At 48.6% G+C, this 24,284-nt stretch overlaps 1 protein-coding gene across 1 annotated transcript; it reads left to right on the top strand.

Moving 5' to 3' along the window:
- Nucleotides 1–4,971: 4,971 nt before the first annotated feature.
- On the top strand, nucleotides 4,972–19,049 carry LOC144178778 (uncharacterized). The gene is made up of 2 exons (XM_077706889.1): nucleotides 4,972–5,484; nucleotides 18,725–19,049. Exons 1-2 carry the CDS (start codon nucleotides 5,316–5,318, stop codon nucleotides 18,895–18,897), a joined length of 342 nt encoding a protein of 113 aa, XP_077563015.1. The 5' UTR covers nucleotides 4,972–5,315; the 3' UTR covers nucleotides 18,898–19,049.
- Nucleotides 19,050–24,284: the final 5,235 nt, after the last annotated feature.

Raw genomic sequence — 24,284 nt, forward strand, 5'->3', positions numbered from 1 at the left:
CCCCTAAGCCCATATTAATTCTACACTGTATTTTTTTTTTCTGTTGGGGTCAACATGGGCAACTTGTCCACCTTTCCAAGTTCATCCGTATTCATCTACCTTACCAAGTATTTCATTACTTAAGCTAAAGGTGAGGCTTTCTGCGTGTGTGTTCAACATTACATTACTTAAGCTAAAGGCGAGGCTTTCTGCGTGTGTGTTCAACATTACTTTCTATTTTTCATATCCATCTGTAGCTGTCTGAGTGCAGCTCGTTTTAAGCACTCTTTGTGTAGTTTCTCTCCTGGTTTACTGAACAGGGGTCAGCTGCAAACCTGAAGTGGCTTTAAGCACTCTCGGTTCAGTCGTATCTTTCACTTCTCCCTTTAAGTCAAGTTTCCTGAATACCCCCTTGAGACGGGCTGTGAACTATGTTGGGGAAAGAGTGCCTCCTTGCCTCACTCCCTTCCTGATCAGGGACTTTGCACTCTTCATATGAAGGCTTATCCTGCCTGTGCATTCATTGTATATGTCCTCCAGTAGACTTGTATATGTCTCCTCCATTTAATGGTTCTTTAATGTTTCCTGTATTTTAGTGGTGTCTCACACTTTTCATAATCTATAAATTCAGCGTATGTATGACTGACTGACTGATTGATTGATTGATTGGTTGAAGGGTTTAACGTGACGACACAACGCAGGCAATGAAAAGTTGTCTCTTCAGTCGTATCTTTCCCTTTAAGTCAAGTTGCCTGAATACCCCCGTGAGACAGGCTGTGAACTATTTTGGGGAAGGAGTGCCTCTTTGCCTCCCTCCCTTCCTGATCAAGAACTTTTCACTCTTCATATGGAGGCTTATACTGCCTGTGCATCCATTGTATATGTTCTTCAGGAGTCTTGTGTATGTCTCCTCTATTTAATGGTCCTTTAATTAGTTTCCGCCACTAAGCCACCGTGGCGGGTGTATGTATGTATGTATGTATGTATGTATGCATGTATGCATGTACGTACTGAATGTGTTAAAAAGGTAGCAATTCTTCTGCTTCCTTCTCTAAACCAATGAAGTGCGGGTGCCTTCTTTAGGTGAACGTGTAAAGGGGACACTCATTTTCATGCATGAATGTTTTCCCACCTGCGTATAGCGTCGGATGCTGGCAGTCAGCCTATGAGTGAGGACGTGTAGTTAGCGCTTGTCGAAATCCAACGAAAGCTTGCCGATACCCAGGTGGAAACCGTTTGCAAAATTCAACAGGCCTTCAGAAATGACGCAACAGCGTTTGCATACAGGAGCAGTACAACAATTTCGAAGACAGCCGTGAACAGTGAACAGTACCGCTTCCATGCACACACACTCAACGAGCCGAAATGAGACTGCCGCTGAGCAAGTGTGGACTTTCATCATGCAGGATGCAGGACTGTTTTATCACAGTCCAAGATTTTGCACATTAGTTAGGGGTAAGTGTTGTATAGGTCCAATAAATTTTGATGGAATTTGGACATGAGGAGGATGTCCACAAAATTCGTACCAAACTTGCTCTGTTGTGATAACGCACTCGTCCAGTGTGCATTTGATCCAGACTTCATTTGCTGTTCAAAACGTTCATGCAGTTTGTCAGGCTTAATTTACCCTTGATGTGGCTCCGTATGACTTTTGGCTATTTCAAAAGTGGAAAAAACACGGGCAGAATTCTCAGTTTTGTTCATTCGATGTCTATTTCAAAGTGTCCATTTCGAGCTAGCCCTGACTGGCTGAAAGCAGGTGACCAGATGTGATGCAATACATCTCGCAAGCGCAACTACATCAATACTGAATTGAATGCGAAATGGACATTTTTTGAAACGGACACAACTCAAAATTGCGCCCCTGACAGGATTTAAGTTAAGAGAAGACCTCATGCAGAATGTGGTGGCCCATCTGATTTATTAGTGTTTTCCACAATGACAGGAACACTGCAAAAATCATGCGCATTGCCAAGGAGACAATTTGAAAGGGATTTGGGTGTTCTTCCAAATCAGTAAACAAATCTCTGTTAACCGAAGGTTCTATACTTTTCAAACACGTCGTTTGTGTGTGTGTACATGCAAATACAGACAGTCATATATGTATAAATAAATTTGATGCACAGTGCTGCCACAAACAAAACATTGACATGCTGACTTAAGTACCCCTAGATGACAACGGGAAAATAGCGGTACCTAAGGCATCGATCGACATCATTATGCAGCATAGGCTGGAGTTAATGGCCTAAGCCTTGTGCGGGACAATGCATGGGACCTCTGGGTCAACCTTTGTATAACATGACAGAGCCAGACTGTAAGACTTTTTTTCAGGCAATAACCTGCTTTATTTTGCAAGAAGTCCAGACTGATTTAAGTACAGCTGCAAATTGCAGAACAAATATTTCATTCGTCATATAAAAGTACTACAAAATGCAAAAAAACCGTAGACAATGAAATAAGTGCTTTTTAAAATTTTTCAACTTAAGTGAAGCAGTATTTTATCAGTTTTATTGATAGTTTACATGCATACATGCACATACAAATTTCTAACTGGACGGTCCGGAACAAATCCGGGACTTATAAGAGACGGCGCGGGACTCGGAACCACGTATGAAAAGCCCGGACTGTCCCGCAAAATCCGGGACGGTTGCTAACCCTAAGAGGGAGGCGTGGTGGAAGGCAAGGATTCTGGCTTACGCTGAGAGCATGCTGCTGATTTGCAAGTCCAGCAAAATTACTTGCAATATGAGTTGTCATAAAGGTTCAGGGCAAAACGCTGGCCGTACGTGGGTATTGCTCAGCATGCCTGAAAATACATTTCGGTCCTGCCCTGCCCGAGCTTGGCAGCCCCATCCCAGGATTTCCGCCGATTTCCGGGAAGGCCAGATACCACGCAATCCTGTAGCTACACCTGTAACTACAGCTATTTTACGCTAAATGGTGGTAGGGCTAACTCTATGCCTCGTAAAGTCGAGCTCTGCAGGCAGTCTAAAAGGACGGAATGGGGAATATTGGGCCTTATTAAAATAAAGAATGTTTCAAATCTCCCGCGGCAAGTGCGCCTCCTGCTTCCTGTTTTTTGGCGCCGTCGCGCCGTGCTGGTCTCTTAGAACGGCTCCAAAGAAGCTCTTTGGTTTTTCAGTAACAGCAGTTTTTAATTTTCCACGCACCGGACAGTGAAGTTTGCGCGCGACTGCAGCGCCATCTCTCGCCGCCGCTTAGCAACTCCGGGTCGGTGGATGTCGCGACCGGCCGTTCAGCGCACGTAAAAACACGCGCGCTACGTGCGGTTCGACGTTGTGTGGCGGAAGTTTTTTAAGAAACATAGTTATAATTGCAAGTTGCAGTATCCGAAAGGATCAAAATGCTGCAGGAAAGAATTAGTGGCCACGCCGCTACTGCTGCGTGAAGTACTGCCACAATCGCGGAAGGCAGCCTGCCATCGTTCTGTACAGGTTTCTCGGGCAGCGTCGCAAGAAATGGATTATAGCAGTAAGAAAGCCATGACATTTTTTGTCAGTGGAAGGAGTATTATGAGTACAATGACTGTTTATGCGCAGCACAGACACGAAGGGCCGTAAAACTAAAATGTTTGCATTCAGTGTTCCATACACATCGCGCGATGCGATGAATCGCATGCCGTCGTAGTATTTGCATAACACAAAGTATTACGGCTTCCCCCACAATTGTTTTATCAGCATTAACCTTTTTTTAGCGACATTCACAGCACCGAATGGATGCCAAAAGGCGGCACAAGAATATGTTCACAGCACTTCGCGGGTGATGCCAAAAGCAATGTCAAGACGCTGCCCTACTTTGTTTCCCGAAGTGTACAGAGTTCGACCTCGCATTCCAAGCGAGAGCGTGGAAAGCTATCAAAGGCAAGGTTGCATTCACTCGCGCTGACTTCTTTAATGCGTTTTGCGTACTCTGAAAGTTGAGGTTGCTATTGTTTAAGCAGAGGATGGGGAGGAGGAGGAAATACTTTTTTTGGAGAATTCTGAACGGCCTGAACAAACTGTATCACAATTAGCCGTTTATACGACTCTAACATTACACACAAGATACAAGTCGAAACTAAACGAAATCTTCGTAAAGACAACCGCAGCTCCACAGCAGATTTCCAACTGTGTGAACTGCGCTTACTTTGTCATAAGCTAATAACGTTTGGAATCCGTTTTTAATCAGTGACAACACCAACCGAGCTGAAGAAGGGCAACCGAAAAAGTAACTGTAGTGTGGTTGGGCGAACAGAGGAAACAATAACACAGACACGCTTCTGTCGTGGAGCGCCGTGGTAAACGCTGGCTACTGACCTGAATTGGCGCAGTAAATAACCTTCCCTTGTGTCAGCTTGATCGTGGCTCATATTGAGTGGGAAAACACTGGGGTTTGAGAATTTAAAAAGATGTTTAATTAACTGAAAAAACTGGGATTACATATATAGACGGAGGAGCACTCAAAGAAGACGTCTGACGCGCTGCTCGGGCGTGGGACGACACCCTTGGGCGAACAGCACACACACGCACCACGCGAGAGTCCAAAGCTCGCACCATACACGCTCGGTGGTGTAAACATCCGGCCGCGGTCGCTGCGGCGGTGGTGGTTTCGAGTGCTTCGTGATCCGAGCCCGGTCCCCTCGGCAGACCGCCGGTGTCTGCTTTCGTTTTCGCCTCTCGGCGCAAGCATTCTCGGCGCGATAATTATCCGATGCTTCGGACACGGCTGACACTTGCTGAGAATGGGACTTCGCAACGATGTCTGTTCCATCAATTTCTTTCACGGCGCACACGCGCGCGGGAACGTACAATCTCTAACTTCTCGCGCACGCGAGGCCGACAGTAGTAGCTCAGCCCCGGAATTGTTATGAAATCGCACAGAAGCACTTGAGACATGGGGAAACTATTTGCCAGAACAGTTTTCAAGCACGAGACACCTTTCAAAAACAATCGCAGAATCGCACAAACAAACAACCCAGACTGTTTTAGAGCTAAACGTTGGTCAAAGATGGCGCCACAGTCCGTAGCACAAGCGAATGGTCAGCCTCCAAGCGGCGTGTATGAGCATCTCTCCCATTCTGTGGCGGTGACGGTCGCGTGTGCTCACTGAACCTTAGCAGGAAATCTCGCGTCGCGTCTGTCTGCGTCCGTGTGCTCGCTGCGCGGCCGTTTCTGCTTCTTTCAGGGGGCTCTGCGTGCTCGGCGGCTCGGCGCCGGTGTTTCTGTCCGTTGCAGACTGCTGTTCCGAAGATGGTGCTTGTGTACCCCTGTGTGTAAAGCGTGCGGTTACTGGATGCTGCAATGGAGTGTTGTGTGGCCTTATGATCAGCGCAAGCGATGAACAACCGAACGCAGCCGTACTACAACAACTCTCTGGCCATTCGGCAAGAGATCCAGCGCTTCGAAAGCGTCCACCCGAGCATCTATGCCATCTACGAATTTCTCGAAGTGATTCCGGACCCACTGCTGGCTCAACAGATCCGCGAGCACGTCGTCTGCATCGAAGGTGAGTCGTGCGCGAGCCCAGTAGACGAGAAAATCGGCCCGTAGCTGCGGGCGAGGCCTAGAGACGCCGCTGCGCTTCGTAGCGGTTCGGCTAAAAAGAGCTTCGGCGGAAGCTTGCAGGCGCGTTTTCTGCCCCCGCCGTCTTCTCATATGGGCAGCGATTCGTTTTCTACGCACTCGCATCACCGTTCCGCCGGCGACGAACGCCCACCCAGCGCCTGTATGACTAACGTTGCCAAAACCGGGCGGCTCTTGCCGTCTCGTCGAAGCAGGGCCGCTGCGCAGCTTCTGCCTGTGTTTTGCACTATTGCTGGAGTGAAATCTTTCAGGAATTTCACTGCTTTAGTCAACAGTTGGTAAAGGGAAAAGGGGAGCTAACGAGCAAAGTTTTGGACGCTGGACCGAGACTGCAGAGTGAATTGACAGTTCGATGCAGGCCGTGCAAGCGAAACCTCCGCAGTCACGGCGCCGCAACATCCGATACTATTGTTACGTCGTTTGGAAATACCTCAGACAAGAAAAAGAAACACGACATGATCAGCGGCACTGTTGCGGTAGCGCGGTGTTGCCGGAAAGCGTTTCACCTTCGCAAATTACACACGGCATACCCGAGACGGTCGACCCCTCCCCCTTTGCAACATGCTGGCTACGGCCAGCTACCGCTGCGATCATCCCGTTCTCTTCGTTCTTTCCCGTGCCGGATTTTCTTTAGATGTTTTCGAAAAGATTCCTCGCCGCTCCGCAGAATGAGCGCGCTCCTCGAAGCCTTCCCGTAGAAACCGGTTTTCTCTGGCCCGCGCGGATCAGCTGTAATAACAGTTGTGCGCCCGTGTGCATGGTAAGAACTGCCGAAAGGGGGGAGGGAGTGCGTGTGTTACGCCGGTGTATGTTTCTATGTCACTCCACGTCTTTTCGCGCGAACAGCTCACATTATGCGGAGCCCCTGTTTGTCGGCACTTCCGAAAATCGTGCTTAACGAGAGCTATCGCGGTTACTCTATTGTTACTGGCTGTAGCGCTGCCTTACACGCGGCCGTTGCAACTCCTGTGGCATCGCGTTTCAAAAAAAGTCGCAGGTTGCTCTGGCCGGCATCCCATTGTAACTGGTACTATCGACCATCGACCCACGGTCGATAGTAGCTTTCCACGGCTGGAATTTTACGATTGTATGCGTTGGAGCCTTGGAGCTTAGTACAGTAGAACCTCGTTGATACGTTAAAAAAAAAAAAAACGTGAGCGAGGAACGTACTATCCGAGAAAACGTACTATGGACCATTTTATTCTTCACAGTTGAGAGAGCAGTAACCGTAAAACCGTATGGACAGGGAACGTATCAGTGGGGTTCTACTATTTATAGGGAGCGGTACCCCGAGCCATGATGTGAATGCCAACATCGCATACCAACGTCACGAAGCCAACGTGTGATGTGGAACTGATTGTAATTTCACGGCCCTGAAACTTCCAAACAAAACAATCCCTTATTCAGCCGAATGGCAGTGCACTGTGGTGTAATTGGTTTGATGGACTTAAGTAACCTAGCGCAGCACTTGCGCACTTCATGGAACACTGGTTACGCGCTTGTCAGTGTTATACCCGAGATACTGACCAACATACTCGTCATTCAATTATCGCGACAGCGGGCAAGTTGTCAAAATGAGAGCAGACGTGATAGAACATTTGCCATTCTATGAGAATGTTTGGTTGGATATGGTGAAGTCGTCTTATCCAATAAATGTGTCTTCAAATACTTTATCCTGGGTCAACTTGTCCTGTGATTAGTGGCAGGGAAAATGTCCTGTCTGCAGTTGGGAGATTTTTGTAAACATCCCCAAATGGCATGGAGAGCCAGCAGAAAGGGCTTGGGCAGAAACTAATAATGCAACTTGTAGCAGAAATTGAACTCTACTAACAGTGTCTTTCTTCTGTTGTGCAATGCCTACGCTATACTTTACAAACTGCATCCCCCGCGGGAACAACTGCTCAGACAAGTGGTAAGAAGAAACAAATGGAAACACTCAGCTTCTAATGGTCATTGCAAAAAAACAGTTGCTAGCGCTGATTAGTAATACTTGGGAACAATCGCTGATTACTTCAGTCTCAACCCCGTCAAACCTCCATTCCCCTGTACACTGTGGAGATTAACTGAGCACCTTGTCATCACAAGACTAACATATCATCTAGAATATATGAGCCCGTGGTTTCACCTGGCCAAAACAGGCTTTTGTCCCCATTTGGGAACACAGGACTGTCTATGGCTATTCAGATGGGTAACCAACAGATAATCTAGAATCTGGGGTCTACCAGACCATGTCCTAGAGTGGACTTTTGTAAAGCCTTTGATTGAGTGTATTAGACAGTCATAGTAAAGGAACTAGCACAACCGCTCCTCAGCCATTGAGCCTCAACTTATAGTACACAAGTTTCTCCTAAGTAGACCACTTCGTCTTCGTGTTACCCAGATTGGATGGACTCCTCCTACATACTACCTGGATCTGGTGGTCCCTCAGGGGCCCATCCTTGGGCCCATACTTTTCAATTTGGCAGTAGATCGAATGTTCCATCAACTTGAATGAGATTTATCTGCATGATTTGGCATACACTCTGACGGTATTGCTATTGGGATTGAAGGACAGGGCTGCCCAAACACGATCTCCATCGTTATCAAACTCTAAGCAGATCTGTTAGTCTTGAGCACCATCTACCATAATTAAGGATTCAGATAGCCCTTCAAAAAACCTGAACTACATCAAGTTCATAGTATTACTTCTGTGCCACCTCCAAGTCCATCCACTCCCTACATTGAAAACAGCACTGCTATGGCCTAAAGTGAGCGGATCCAGCCACTTGGCGTACCTGCGGGGAGCCATAGTAGTGTGAAAATGGGTACCACCGAGCTTAAACAATGGATACCTATGCTGCACTCGATCTCACGGTTATCCAACAGTGGCACACAGCACCAGGCATGCTTGAACATGGCTTGTGCTGTCAAAAGAGTGACTTACGGAGCACGTCATGTGTTCATAATTTCAACAAGATCCACTTAAAGTTGTTTCAGGAATCTTAATGTACAAACGTACGCACCATAAACTGTCCTCCTTTAGCATGCAACCAGCCCTTTTGTTGATCTTGGCAGCATCATATGCTGTTGACAGACCTGACCCTTGTGCTTTAAAGCCACTGAACCTTAAAGGCCAACTGCACTCAAAATTTCGACTTCTTGAAAACCCTATTTCCGTATAGTCTGCTTAAAAAGAAAGCAACATGCAAAATACAACAGCTGAAATACGCACGTGGACGCCGCAAGCGGCCAGCAAAAATCGGCGATTTTGAAACCGAAACCGAGGAGAGCGCGGCCATTGCAGTGACGTTGCAGCCGTCCAGCGAGCGGCCGGACGGTCACCAGTTCGGGAGAATGTCTGCGCGCAAGCTCTACGCGCGCACGGGGCAGCAGAGCTCGACCGGTTCTCCCGCTGCGTGGCTGGCCAGAGGAAAAAGCCACCGTAGGCTGGAACGTCACAGGCGCGTCATGGCTGTTTACGCGATCCGCCGGCAGGTGCAGAGTGGTCTGCGGCGGAGCCTTTTTAAACGCTTCTGACTGATTAACGAGGCGTTTCACGGGGCTGCCACTTGTGTCTCAGCTTATTTGGGGGTACTTACTACGCATTAAAAACAAATTTGGCCGAGGTGAAATTTGAGTGCAGTTGGCCTTTAACTTGGGAATCTTTACAGGTGGAGCACATGGTATCGTGACGGCTGTAAGACATACAGCACACAATACTTAGCTTGGTTGGGTAGATCCTCAGAGTGTGGTGACAGCTCTGTCTTTAGGAAAGCTTCTTAAAAGTACAGTGGGGGCATTTTTTTTACCTGAACTGGTGCAGATTAGTGCTGTGTCGTGCAGACCAGTGCAGAATGCTACTGGGGATATCTATTAGTAAAAAAAAAAAATGAACACATGCCGCACTGCTTGCACCAGTGCAGCCAGTTTAGGTAACAAAAATGCCTCTAGTATTTGACTATCATGTCAGCGTACTATATGGAGCGCCAAATCACAGTCAGTGGTAGAAGAGCAAGAAACGAGGCTGCTGACAGGGAAGCAGCTGCTTCTGCATTTTTTAACAATGGAGACATTGCATGTCCCTAACCTGGAACCCAAACAACTTTGCGCACACCTGGGATACTTGCGCATCTGAACAAAACACCGAGGCCAACTTGTGCTAGATGTGGAGGAACTCGCTCTGTCCTCCATGTGTTAGTTGAGCTTATGGAGCTTGGAACGGAAGTATGCCAACATTTCGCCGACACATCCCACAGAACCTAGCGCACTTTCTCTCAGATGAAGAAATAAAAAATTTTGAAGGAGCTTTAGACTACCTTGTTGGCGTACATTCTTTTTTTCTTTATTTTTGCTCTTAAGGTTATACCGCATGTGACGGCAGCCTGCTCCTCAGTGAGGACAGTGCTGGGGGCTCTTTCTTGAAACTTGCCGTGGTTTTTTAAAAGCACTCTCCCCGAGGCACCATGATTTAATTCCCAGTCTAATTCATATGCTTCTAATTGCTTTTATAGTCCATTTTACTTATTAGCGCCACACACAATTTCAGATAACTGCATATAACAAAAACAAGCGGCTTACAACTGTATACACAACACTTCTTGAAAGCAAAGCTGTACTATCGTCCAGCGGTTTCGCCGCGGATTCGCAATTTCACCTTTTGACCGCAGACACCTCCTGCGACACACCCCTCGAAGCGCATCGCGTGATTCGCCAGATCCGCTTTCGGCGCTGCGCACAAGGCCCCGTTTTCAGTCGTTCTGCTCAACTAGCGGTTGCGGGCGCTGAGCTGATCGGCAGCCGACCAACCCCGCCGACTCCCACGCATGCTCCACTGGGTCGTCTCGGGCTACGTGAGTCGTCTTCTTCCCGACGAAGAGAGAGAGAGAGCATTTATCGCCCAGTCACCGAGGAACGCCGCGTTCGTCGCGAATGAAAGCGAGGCCGGGCCTCTTTCTGTGAGCGTTGCACGGGACCGAACGGCTTTGAGCCGTGGTCGGCAACACAGCTACATGAAATGATAACCAAGCGAAACCAAGACTCAACCAGACTAAGCTAAGCTTTTGCTTTGCATATCCGAGGAAAGCTGAGCTAAGCCGCAGCCATTTTTCTTGGCACGGCCGAGTAGCCCTTAAAAAAGGCGATCATCATTATCACCACTCTTATTGACCTTATCCAAACTCATCGAGCTTACCTTCTTCCGTGGCGTAAAAAGCAGTCCGGTCATTTCCCAACGTTGAATCCTGGCATCGCCAAGAAACAGTGAACGTACCATACGGACCCATTCGCAACATCGGCGTGTACACTTTCCCGATAGCTGTAACGATAATGCTCCCTAATAATTATTACACACTAACTAGATCCGAACAAGAGATCACTATTGAGTCTACTGAGAACAACCAGCATTTATTTGTTTTTTTTTTTTCTCTTACCCTCCCTCCCCATTCCTTTCCCCCATCGTGACCAGTGGTCATCCTTTTCTATTAAAGGCTGTCTCTCTCTCTCTATGGAAAAGACGTCCCTCGTAATGCGTTCCATCTCCTTCCCGCCTGTTTGCGGTATAGTTAGCACGTCCAGTTCTCGCACAACCAGTTAGCATAAATTTCCTCTTTAATTCGTCCCCAGAGCCCCATTATGGTGATGCGAGCGAAAACGACGATGAATGGCGACACAAACGGTCAAGAAGCTGAAGCAGGAACCGTGCCGGCTGCGCTTCTTCGTCTTCTTGGGCCATAAACAAAACGGCGGAAGGAGGAAATGGCGGGCGGCAGCAGTAAAGAGCAGATATTTATGCTTGCTTTCTGCTTTCTTTAACCTAATTCCTACTGGTGTATTCGCAATATGAATTTTGTGCCTTGTTTTTTAAGGTACGCAAGAGTGTAACTTCAAAATCCCCCCCCCCCCCCCTTCCCGCAGTGAATACATTAGCGGCAGCTTATGATGTAGTGTTGACGCCCATGGAGGAAAGGTGACGCTTGGCATAGCTTATTCTAGTAACGTTGCCTGGCATGGCACGAGGCCGGGAGCGCATTCCTTTTGTATGATACAAGTACCAAGCACATTGGTACACGCACGGCTACGGGGTACTATAGGCTAAGATTTGCGCCAATAAAAAGCGCACAATAACAATAATGAAGCAATAATATTAATTTGCTCATAGGAAAGTGTTCCTATAGGAGCAAATTCACAAAGCGGTCGCCGTTGAAAATATCTGTGAAAATACTGAAAAAAAAAAAAAATCACCTCGGTTGGCAGCGGAGCGAGCAAACGGCCTGCCGTAAATCCGACTTCTTGCGCAAAAGGCTGACCCCGCCGAGCGCCTTAGCGATGTCAGCGCAGTTTCGTAGTCCCGCTGGCGTGCCGGCGTTCGGCTTCGCTGGCTGTGTAGTTTGGCGAACACATAAAAAAAAAACCGTAACTCGGGAAAAACGGTTAAAATGAGTTTTATAGCACCGAAAAGGTGTACTTTACGAGCCGTCTTTGTTGTGTTTTGTGTTTGTGTGGGGGTGTTCTGCTTTGTTCATTATTACCAGTAACCCCGAGTACGCGTCTCCACGATATCATCTTTAAGTATAACACATGAATCTAACCACAGCCCAATACGTTCAACACTATTGATGGCCGCTACAACACATTCCTGAGAGTTGTATTGCTTCTAATTCGTAAGCATTCGAGGGCCCCGTCCTCCGGCAAATCTTGATTGATTGTAGGGTTAACGCGCGGACGCAACGCAGGCGATGAGGCGCGCCGCAGTGGAGGGCTCCGGATTAATTTTGACCCCCTGGGGATCTTTAGCGTGCGCCGAAATCTCGAACACACGGGCGTTTTTTGCTTTTCGCCTCCATCAGAAAAGAGGCCGCCGCGGCCGGGAAACGAACCCGCGACCCTCCGGCAAATCTTGCGTGCATCCGTAACGTAATACTTTGCACACGTGGTCTTATGGAGGTATTAGTTACAATGCCCTATGACTACGCCTGGCTACTGCGATTTACAATTACTTATGACTGTGTTGTGACTACTTAATAGTCACTTTAAGAGTCATTAATACTAATTATCAGTCAAGTTCATTTTTAGGCTTACGCATTATAGAAGGCCCAGGCAATTTATACCTTGATATGGCCACTAATATTTCACTCTGGAAAAGTGTCTCCAGAAATGCCGTAATCAGTACCGGAATCAGCGATTTGTCTTTGTGAACTTGGCTTTCCCACATCGCTTCTGCGTATTGCTGTGACGCCCACACGTAAAAATGAAAGGACGCCGTTTGGGTTAAGAAGGGGCGTCTCGAGGCCAAAGCAGAACAAACACAAAAGATAGACCCACGAAAATGAATACGCCACGTAAGAAAGCCTAAGAGGATTTTGCAAAAGAGCGGCGGATGCTGTTAGAAAGCTTACGCACTACTGGGGAATTCCTCAGCCACTTCAGCGAAAAAGCCGCCGTCCGGCGTTGACCGGCGTCTGTGTTTTTTATCGGGTTGTGAGGAACGGGGACACAGCTATGTTACTCTAGACTGCAGGCGTTTTTTTTTTTTGTTTTTTTTTTTGTACGTAGTGTTTTACAAAAGTACAAAGGCCAGTGCTTGCAGCCTTGTAAGGCTTTTTTTGCAGCTGTTCCGCTTTGGGTAGGGTACTTTAATCTAGTCGCTAAAAGGCGCACAATTGGGTCAGTCAGCGAAATATTCTCTTTGGCGTAGCCTGAACGCGCACTTTGATTCATACGAAGGCGCTCCGCAGAAAAAATACACTGCTATTGACTTTGAATATTTTGTTGAATATCTTTGAATATCTTGAATTGACTTTGTTGGGCAATGTGCATGCGTACCAAGGGAAGCGAAACTCCGATGGTGCGCAAAAATTATTTTTCCGTGCGCAACTGTTCCTGATGTGTGCTCGCTTGCAAACAGTCCAAGGAAACGCGCCTTATTGTGCGTGTCATTTTGAGAAGGATGCGTTCCACTGGCTGGCTCGTAGTCTGCAGTTTTGGTTGAGCTCTGTATACGTATGAAAAAAAAAAAAATGGGGGCGGGGGGCAGAGGGGTAGTGTGATGGGCTAATCGTTCTAAGTGCCGTATTTCGTGATGTGCAGTGCGAAAATAGTAGATTGGGTGAGCTGGTACGTTTTGAGAGAATAGAAAAAATGATTGAAGAACCATGTGTGTATATCTCTAAGAATGCGTACGCGTATCGCCATTTTCCCTCACGAGCTTGAGGCTCGGCCCAGTGATCACGCCCTGCGGCGGCTTCAGGGGTACGCGACGCGGAGTTTCTCGCACGTATCTCGCACACCGTGCCAACGTGCTTAGCGCTGTAACCGTCTCCGTGGCCACTTTTGCTCGCTTTACAGTGACATTGGGTGCCTCTCGCTTCTTTGGTTAGCCGCCAGTATCGGCCTTTTGTCGCCGTCGTTTTCATTCCTCGTCTTTTTTCCCTGTCTGCACTGGTTGCAGACTCGATATTACAACGCGGTGGTTAGAGGCACTGGACCCGTCGAGGCAGGGCAGCTCGCGCGCCGCCCGTTCGCTCGTCTTCATTGCTTTGATTGATTGCAGGATTTAACGCGCGGACTCAACGCAGGCGATGAGGCGCGCCGTAGTGGAGGGCTCCGGATTAATTTTGGCCACCTGGGGATCTTTAACGTGCGCCGAAACCTCGGACACACGGGCGTTCTTGCTTCTCGCCTCCATCAGAAAAGCGGCTGCCGTGGCCGGGAATCGAACCCGTGCCCTCGTGTTTAGCAGCACAACGCCTTAGCTACTGAGCCACCGAGGGAGGGAGGGGGGGGGGGGGGTCGTCTCCATGACAACGTGGCAAGCGTTACGTAGGCAGCCCTCTCCTGGCACTCCCTTTGCTCTCGTCGTGTGATTCTATCGCTTCTTCTGTTGACACACGGACGCGCAGCGACACGAACGTTTTTCCAACGTGCCTCATTTATTTCTCGCCCAATAAAAAACCCAGAAACAACGGAACACGAGAAAGACATTACGAACGGTCACAGCGCCGTGCCTGTTCGTATTGTCTTTCTCGTGTTTCGCTGTTTCGCGTTAATTTTTTTGAGAGTATGGACGCCAACTAAAACGAGCGGCTTGTCTCGGTGCACACAACCAACATCGTCGTTTACACTGGGAAGTGTCCCTCATGCAGTTTCCCTGTGCGAAAAAGAAGAGAAAAAGCCGGGAGGAAGAGAGGGCGAACGCGCCAAACAAAGGCGTATTTACGTTCAGTTTCGCTGCGCTCGTGCGAGGGCTTCATTACCGTCGTGTGTGCGCGGTCTCGTAGCGACCCGGCCCTGAGAGGGGATAACTCGTCCAAGGTGCCTTCAAGTGACAGCGTGCGTGTCTTGGGGGGTACTGGAGCGGCTCTGCCCGCTCGCGAGTGCCGCTCGCGGGATCCATCAGCGTAATTGCCCGCATTACGTGCACGTTTCCGCCTCTTTACGCATGCCGGGCAACGCTCGGTCTAAGGAGAGCACGCTTACTGGCGCACTGCGTCGCACGTGCGCGAGCCCTTGCGCATAGCTAATTCGCACGGAGATGAAAACCGCGCTTAAAGGGGCCGTGAAAACACGATACAACTTTGTTCTTACTGGACGCACTAGTCTTTGGTAATTCACTTAGCTCCGTTCCAGCCACGAAAGGCGTTGTTTTAACAGATAAGGAAAAAAAAATACCCTAGAAATATTGAACTTCAAAATATCGAGCTTCGGTGACGTGGTATGGGCAGGAGGGACGTATTATGAGTCAGCCCTAAAAACATAGAATGGCACGTGAGCACTCAAGCGGTACGATCAAACGAAGCCAGAGGCCCCACTAAGGTCGCCCCTATATCGTTCCTAACTGGCGGTGGTTTAAAGGAGCCATGAAGAGAAAACACAAGTTTGGTTCATTCAAAAGATTGTCTCGTTAGAATCATACTGACACCACTTTTAACGTAAACTTCGCTCAAATAAGCTACATAATTAGGAAAAACGGGAATGGTCATGCGACCCACCAGCTCATTTCCCGCAACAGAACCTGTGATGTCACATGGGCTAAGCTCTGCGATTGGCGGAGGCTGGCAGAAGCAGACGCAAATTAGGTAGAGCTTACAAACTAGACGAACGAGCGATTTGCGCTTAAATTTAGGGCACATTCTTTACAAAGCAATAAGAATGATGGGACAAACCGTGGAAGTTACGAAAGCACATGTAAACATAGAAGTACTGATGCGTTCTGCTGTTCGTACTGCGCACAGCATGCTTGGTTTAGCTGCACAGCACTACGGGGCTTGGGTTGTCTCAGACGACACTGGCCGATTGACGCAAGCAACGGTGTCTTACGTGACCCCATTTGTCGAGCGAGCACTGTTTCAGTGAACGAATATTTTCTCCCAGAACAAAAACACGCCAGGTTTAAATGCGGGCAAAAACAAACCAAACGCTTGCCACGGTATGGTGGCGCCATCTAGGTTACGGAACGTAAAGAAACGCGGGAACAAACCAACACCGCTGTACAGGGTGGAGACAACCTTTGAACGGTCCCGTGCCGCCGCAATTGGGCCAACGGGCTCAACGCGTTATTCTTTTCGTTTCCCACGAGACCTAGCAACGCGAAACAGACAATATGATTCAAACTTCTTCAGTAAACCGCGTTGCGGCGATAATTTTAGCGCGGTTTTGACACAATGACTTGCTTCGGCGGCGAGCGAGCAACCGAAAATGGCGGCGCCAGCGTATACGTGTCTCTACCCTTTACGGCGGATGCGTGAATGAAGGTATTCTAGGCTGCAGAGCGGTCGGTTCCTGTGATGTCATTTGGGACCACGAAAACGCACGATTGAGCGGGAAAATCAAAATTTTAACCTAAATCGTTTAATTTCTCAGTGAATAAAGCACCGTTTGTGTCCGGACAAGCGCTGGGGGCACTATAAAACACGAAATCTTTCGAATAAAACCAACTTGCATTTTCTCTTCATGGCTCCTTTAAGTCTGCGGCCGCCAGTCGCACAAACAAGGTTCTGTGACGTCATAGAGAAACCGCCGGGAAGTGCACGCTGGGTAGTCGCCACTGCTTCATGTGTCTTCTTTAATATCTCAATTATTAAAACAAAACTTTCTACCTCTACCTGTCAACGGTTTCGTCGTGGCGTGCGCCACAAGAAACTCCCAGCCAGGCTAGATAAAAACTGGCATCGCCAGGGTTCGAACCTGCGCCCGAAGAGGAGCGGAGTGAGAGCCCGTCGTCTTAGTGACTAAGCTACACCCACACGTGGAGACGGGGGAGACAGACGATGGTTTTGGTTCAGTGACTGAGGAGGACGGAAGCGCCTTTTGGAGGTGATACATAAAGAAGAGTGACAGGGAGGCAGTGAGGGAGATGCCCTCCTCCTCACACTTCGGTAGACGCTCCTCTCCGTTTTCTTTCTGCCGACGTACGCCGACGCTGCTGAGTTCGGGACGTCGCCCCGCGAATCCCAAAGAACGGCTGGCAGACTCTCTGATTTCACTCTTCGTAGAGCCACGTGTGTGAATTCAAGTGACGTCGCATGGGCAATTGCTGTGAATGTCGTTTACAGCTTTGCTTTCAACCGCTTTTACAGCGTGGATTGGAGCCAATTTTTTTCGCTTGAATTTTTGCTAAAATTCGTACCATTGTTGGGACAACGCAGTCTTTTTAGTGAAGCAAACTTGTATAGCGCGCGGGGATTGGATTCCTTCGTGTTGTGGTGCACTGTGTTCAGGCCAATTCTGTATTTTGTGACCAGTTTTTTTTTTTCTGTTGTTACCTCGCACGACCGTGGAAAGTTTACGAAATCCGCCACGTAAGGTGCGACGTCTGTGTGAGATTGAAGCGTGGGAGAAGAGAGTGTCCCTGTCACGGTGGCTACTGAGTCGTTGGGCTGCTGAGCGGTTTCTCTGTAGAGGTGTTCGAATGCGAGCAGTCGCAGCGAATAAGGCCGTTTTAAATTTCAACTTTTGGTCTAAAATAAAATCAAGTTGGACGAATTTGTGCGGTATTTCGAAGTGAGAAGTACATAAACGCAGAGATGCGATACTTTCATTTATGAAGAACTTGGCGTTTGGTTCCTGACGCGTGGGTAAGGAGTTGGAGTGCCTATATAGGGGAGACTACATGCATATGGACACTCGTATCGTGGACCCGGGGCGATATTCCATTTCAAGATAGGTACAAGCCCGATACTTCCTGTGCGACGCAAAACGCTAATTAAACTTGTTGATCTATGCTGCGTCCCACCCCTAAATTTGCCTAAAACATACCAAACTACTTTTATTTACGAAAATAATGCGCAGAATTGAGCTACGAGAACATTTCGCAATGGAAAAAAAATCACGGGTCTTGAAAGAAGTGCTAGCGCTGTCGGGGCTCGAACCCGGAGCGTTCACCCGAACCCACGATTCGATCTCTAGGCTACCGAGGTGGAATAGCGCTTGCATAAAAGAATACAAGGAGTGCTACAAGCGATGCAGTAGGTGGCGCTGGGTGTTCACAGGAAATGCCGGGCTTGTACCCACTAGGGAACGGAATCTCGCTGGGGACCCACATACTGCCAGGTCAAAGAAAATTGCTTTGTGCGGTACTCCAGGGTAAGCCCCTTTTCCTCCAATTGGTTTCTTTATGAAGGGTGGACGTTGGTGAATATTTTATTTCTTGGTCGAATGTCCCGTCGGCAACAGGGCAGCGCTCTGTGTTTCGTTTCGGGACGTCGTCCTTGTGCGGCCTGATTTGATTTGTTCGGAGTTCTGCCGTCTGTCCATTAGTGAAGGGGCGCATGTCCGAAGAGGGGTTTCTCTAACGTGTACCCCCTTTCTTTTTTACCGTTTTGAATGGGGGCGGTGTCGCTCCCTTCTGGGAATTCTGTGTTCCAGGTTTTTTGTTGTTGCTGCTGCTGCGCGCGGCGGGCGACGTTTCGAATGAGTATCCGTCTTTGCGAATATCGAGTACTTTCCGCGAGTCTCTCCGTTTTTGTACGCGTATGTATCTTTTCTGGGCGGAATAAGGGGGGAATCAGCAGATGCCGTGTGGCTCACCGGATGGGCAGAATCGCAGCGAAGACAGCGACCGGCGTGCGCCGGCTTCCTGTTAACGGAAAAGTCTCGGCGGCCGCTTTCATTTTTTTTTAATTTGTCGATCAACCGTGAGGTGTGCGCGTCAGCGTGTTTCCAGCGATGGGCTGTTTTTAACTCTGCAGGAGACATCGCCATCGCTAAGTGGAACACCTTTTGCTGGCACGTGAATCACCGAGAGTCATCCGCAGGAACCTACGATGGTTGTCACCAGATCAACAGGACCGGATATCTGATCGCACGCCGTTTCATCAAACGGCGCTTCAGCAAATGCCATTGTGGAACTCAATTTCTCTGAATTGCGCAGTTCCTCGCGGGTAACCAATTGAAGTCTTGGCGCTTACGTTTGGCGCCCATTTTGGGAGTTTGGAAGAGGGAACACCAAACGCCCATTGCGGCCGTATCACACCATTAGGTAGCACTGTTTTTGTTTTGTTTTTCAGTATGATTGGGTCACAAGGCCCGGCCACTGAGGCTCCTCTTCGGCGTCGGCGTCCTCCGCATATAGACGGTATGCCACACCTCGTGATAACAGGACCCGATGCCTGATATGCCGGTACGGGTATCCGTGCGTGGCCTCCGCGATCGGGTGCCGGCGGCGCGCCGTTGCCAAATCGCGGAGGCCACGATCCGTGGCAAGAACTTTCGCCTCGAGCCGTGAAGCGTCGCTATGTACTATGTGTCGCGTGATGTAATTTGAAGGGCGATGCATTGATAAGCTCCAATGTCCACTCATTTGTCAACCTCGGTTGGCGTTCGCTTGAAGCACTTTACGTGACACCCGTCATATCGCGTGGCTCTTGTGGCCTAAGTTGGACTCTATGAGGCAAGGACGGCGGTGGTTTGCGTTTTTGTCGCCTTCTCCAACTTTTCGGGTCCCGTAGCCGCGATGGCAAAATGTTTTTCAGTAGAACATGCTGTTGGGCGGGAAAGTTGGTGCATATTTGGTAAAACTTCGAACGCGATTCAACAAGGACGACAGAAAGACGACAAACACAAGCGCTCACTCAAATTTGTCTAGTGACGAAGAATTTCTCTGGAGTGTCGACGGCGGTAATCCCTAAGAAAGATACGCAGGCACTTTCATTTCCGCTGTAGTTATCCTGAAAGTGGTGACTATTGATACCTCAGAATTCATATCCAAGTGATGAAGCGTGCACGCTTTAGGTCGAAGTCACGTTTTGATATGTAAGAGGTGCCTATTGTTAACTATGATCCACTTAAGATGCAGGTGCCGAGGCGTATAAGCTCGAGGTCCAAATCATGTTTTGAACGGCGTGCGACTTTGGAGGCCATTGTGTACTAATAGCACACACACCTGGATGTTCTTTTTCCAACGCATCGCGCTTCAAAGATCCGTGGAGCATCTGGAGATTTTGTTTTCGGACACTAAAAATGCGCCGAACTCTAGCCCCATAAGCTTCGCTGAACAGCCTTCTTGGTGTGAGCATTGAAGCGAATAGAGGCCATTCCGTTTTGAAGCGCCTCTTTGCCACACTTGCTGAAATCGCGGCGGAGTTTGTACGTGCCAAGCGTTTGGCAGTGTTCAGAAGGTGCGAAAAAGCGCAGCGCGAGCTGCGTCGCGTTGACGAACTCGGGCGTAAATTCGCACCATTTTCGAGAGGCTCGTGAATTAGTGGTGAAACATGCTTGTCTACGTCGTCACGCGTCGGCGCGCTCTCTTATCAGCTGAGTCGGTGCCCTCATATATTATTATAGTCCGTGGTCCACGCAGTACTGGCTATATAGCGTTTTAGCTTCCGTGTGCGCACAGCCGCCCTATAGACGCGTGTCGCTGCGGAGATAAAAAGGACATTCACGCGGTCGCGTGTGGTCTGAGCGGGAAGTAATTGCTTTGTCTTCGTTATCTCCTGTGCGAGTGTGCTCACCGGTTCAGAAGTTAGTGGAGCGGTGTAGCGTGAGCTACAAAGGCCGTCTGCCTGTCATTATCGTTTACTGGCGTTCTTTCTTGCGCCCGATCAACGCCCGCTTTGTTTGTTGTTCTTTTCTTCTTCTTTTTTTTTTTTTTCAAAAAAAAAAAAAAGACTACGCTCAGTATCGCTGGCCTCATATGATCTGTTCCCGTCATGACGGTCCAATGCAACCTGGTTCAGTTTAAAAATAAGTAGCCTTTGTTAACACTGTCAGCCATATTCCATCGTCGAAAGACGTTTTTTTTTTTTTTTAACCAAAAAAAGAAAAGGGTAGAAATATTTGTTTTAAGGACGGTCGCAGGTGCACGCCGTAAGCAAGAGGCAGACCCGGGGGCTCCGCGTCACCAGTTTATTACAAGAGCGAACTGTTCTAGAAATCTCTCGCGCTGCCAGTTCACGCGCATTGCCCCGATGTTGCTGCGGATGCCAATCGACATTGGAGGTTGACCATACAACAATATTCACCGGCCGCGGTAGCGCAGTGGCGTAGGTGTTGCGCTGCTGAGCCGAAGGACGCGGGCTCGATCCCGGTCGCGGTGGCCGGTTTTGAAGATGGAGGGGAAAAACGAAAACGCCCGTGTGTCGAGATTTCGGCGCACGTTAAAGGGCCCTGCAGGTGGTTGAAACTAATCCGTAGACCCCCACTACAGCGCGCCTCATAGCCTGCAGGCATAACTTCGGTGCGTTAAGCCCCAAGAATCTGAATTAGTATAGAAATATTTCCTACAATCACGCTCTATGGACAGCAGTGACGAAATGGAGGCCTTGACTAAAAACACGGTTATCAGTGCGTTGACTTCACGTCCGCCATCAAGTGATACGATCAAAGGGAACTAAAGGGCCCACTACAAAAACGGCAGTCATGTTTTTGAGCAGTAGCGTTGGTCGGCCTGTTGGAAGCTTGCGATAAAATCGGTGTCATTGTTTTCGGGACAAAGCAAATGATGCGAAATAAAGTTCTATTCTATTCTATTCTATTCTATTCTATTCTATTCTATTCTGTCTTCATGGCCCCATTAAAGAGAAATCTAGATTGACGATGACTCGACTGTGAATAAAAGCGTTCGAAATTGTTTCTTGTCGCGTTCACGTTCTTTGTATTCTTATTTTAGGTGCATGTTATATCTGTGTAGAACAGTGCGAAAATGACCGCAAACTCCTGTGTTTGTCTCTATCCCTTTCTAGTGCAGAAACGCACAGCAGTGGGTCCCTCTGGACGCCTTTTGTTAATATTGTTTCCTCGCTTCGACATCGTACATTGAATTTCATCCGTTTCACAAGTTTAACATGATTTTTTTTTTTTTTTGTGGTGGTGGGGGGGGGGGGGGGGGGGGGGGTGTTGAAAGCTGCGTTTCGCAGCTTGCCAAGCCTCGGGTGGGCGCTCTTCGAGGGGGCCTTACAAAGATTTCGAGCTCGTTTCGTTTCGTTATTTGTTCCTTTACCTTCGTGACGACCGCCATGGAAACGCTTGAGAACACCACAGAGCATGTATATGCAAACGACAACCGCGATCATTCGCGTCCTTTAACACTGACTTATTATGTTTCCGAAAAGTAATTATATATACCGGCTATAGCACCTCGTTCTCGTAGTATCGGTACGCAGTTTATTTTTGTGTTACTTCGCTGCCACGCTGCTTGCACAAACATGGCACAGATTTTCTGGCTCGATAGCGCGTGGATCGTCGTTGTCGTGTGCAGTCGCCTGCACTCATCTTCCTCTTTTTCTTATAACAGATGGCGCGCACACTGCGAGGGGACTGTCGGCGTTCTTGAGAGAGAGAGGCCATCTCTGCCCTAAATCAGGGGCGCCCCGACACAGAGGCGAGAAAGGCGCGGCTTGCATCCACTCCGAGTGCACACAGCGCAAAACTTTGAAAACGCGGCGGCTCCTCTTCGAATGCGAAAGCTGTAGCAGAGTGCGTGCCTCGGCTACCGATCGGCGCTAAAGGTATACCCAGTTCAAGCGCGTGTTGCAACGAACCTGGGGCGGTATTCTCGTGTTTTGTCCGTTTTGTGTCCGATTCAAAAGTGTCCGTTTTGAGCAAGCCCTAATTGGCTGAAAGCGAGCACCCGAATGTGACGCCGTGCAAGCACAGCGGAGGCCCCAAACACAAAGCTGAACGCCGTACAGGCACTTCCAACCGCACAGCACCCGTCTTCTGCAATTGCGCTCAACCTGTCAGCATCCGCGTGAACCACTGCGGCTGGCAATCGAGCACTGCTAAGATAAGGCCGAGCTGCCGACCCAGACCCTCGCAGGCGAAAGGAATAGACGACACCGCCTTCGAGTCGTATCCCTATGACTTCGACCGGGACAGTCGTCTTTGCCCGGGGGGTAGTGTCACGCGACCCGTGGACAATGCCCCACGGCGGTATAGATCGGCGTGGAAGACGACGAGGAAGAGGGCGCGGGCAGACTGAGCGGACTCGGCCATGGCCGCTTGTAAATGCTGTAAATAATCGTGCCTCATTCTTCGCCATGGTTGGTGTCATCTGTCCTGCCGCCTCGTTACAGCAGCGCGAGCTGCTGCTAAGCGAGCTTATTGATTTCGTTACGGTACGAGATGAATAATCGGCGACATTGTTTTGTTGTCGCATTGTCACTGGAAATTGCTCCGCAGGAGTATGGACTGCTGTTCGTCACCGTATACGCTCCCCGTCGTTTACACGTCTGAGTGTTGGCAGGCGCCCCTTTTGATCGTATACGAGTTTTAAGCTTCAGTTTCTTAAATTTATATATGATCACCACCTGGGGGAGCGTCAGGTGTTGCATTTCTTCACTTGTTGCATTTCTTCACTGTTCTGACCCATTGTTGTTCCTCTTGTTTTGTCATTTAAGTTACTGATACTATCGATGTCTTGGCTCATCTTGTGTATTTTTCAGTATGTACACAAGATGCTTTTGATGTTTTTTGTTTGTGTGCGATGTATGTACCCCTCCTGCTCGCGCTTATGGCCTGCAGTATTTCTTAAATAAATAAATAAATAAATAAATAAATAAATAAATTTGACTGGATGGTAGCGGAGCACCCGGTGGAGCGCCTGGAAGCACGTACAGTCGAACCTCGTTACAACGAAGTGGTATCGGGACAGCAAATTAGTTCGTTATATACGATATCCGTTATAACAGCAGTTGTACAAATCGGGTGTAACAAATCGACAATCTGGCTCGCGCAAAAATACTCGATACAAAAATGCATTTTTTAGGCTTCCATCCCCATAAACAAGGTAACCTTTACCTTTCTCCTTGTTGCATTTCAAGCTGAATGAGCCGGAACATGAGCACGCGAAATTACAACAAAGCAAGGTCCACTTGACAAAACAGGCCGGAGTCTTTATTTATTTGATGAAGAATGGGATTTTCACCTGGTGGCTGCTGTACAGCACTGAGCAGGATGGAGTTTTCCGCAGTGTTTACGAACAAAAGGGCCTTTATACTTCTGCAGTTTCGGACTACGGGGTTTTTTTTCAAGTAGCTTCTCAGCCTCCTGGTGAAATATTTCTTCGATATATCCGATATCGCGCGTGGCTCATGGTATCAGTTTCGTTATAAAATAATAAGGGCCATTGAAATAAAAGGGGACCAACCAAAGATCGTATTTAGTTCGCTATGTCCGATAATTCGCTATATCAGTGTTCGTTATAACGAGGTTCAACTGTACTTCGCATCATCGCTGGAACGTCTCCTTCACTCTAAGCCATTACTTTTCGCGGCCTATACTAGTTGATGACACTCCTGGGTCACGCGG

This window comes from Haemaphysalis longicornis, unplaced genomic scaffold (assembly GCF_048455015.1).
Source record: "Haemaphysalis longicornis isolate Haplotype H1 unplaced genomic scaffold, Haemaphysalis longicornis Haplotype H1 scaffold_4, whole genome shotgun sequence".
NCBI classification, from domain to species: domain Eukaryota; kingdom Metazoa; phylum Arthropoda; class Arachnida; order Ixodida; family Ixodidae; genus Haemaphysalis; species Haemaphysalis longicornis.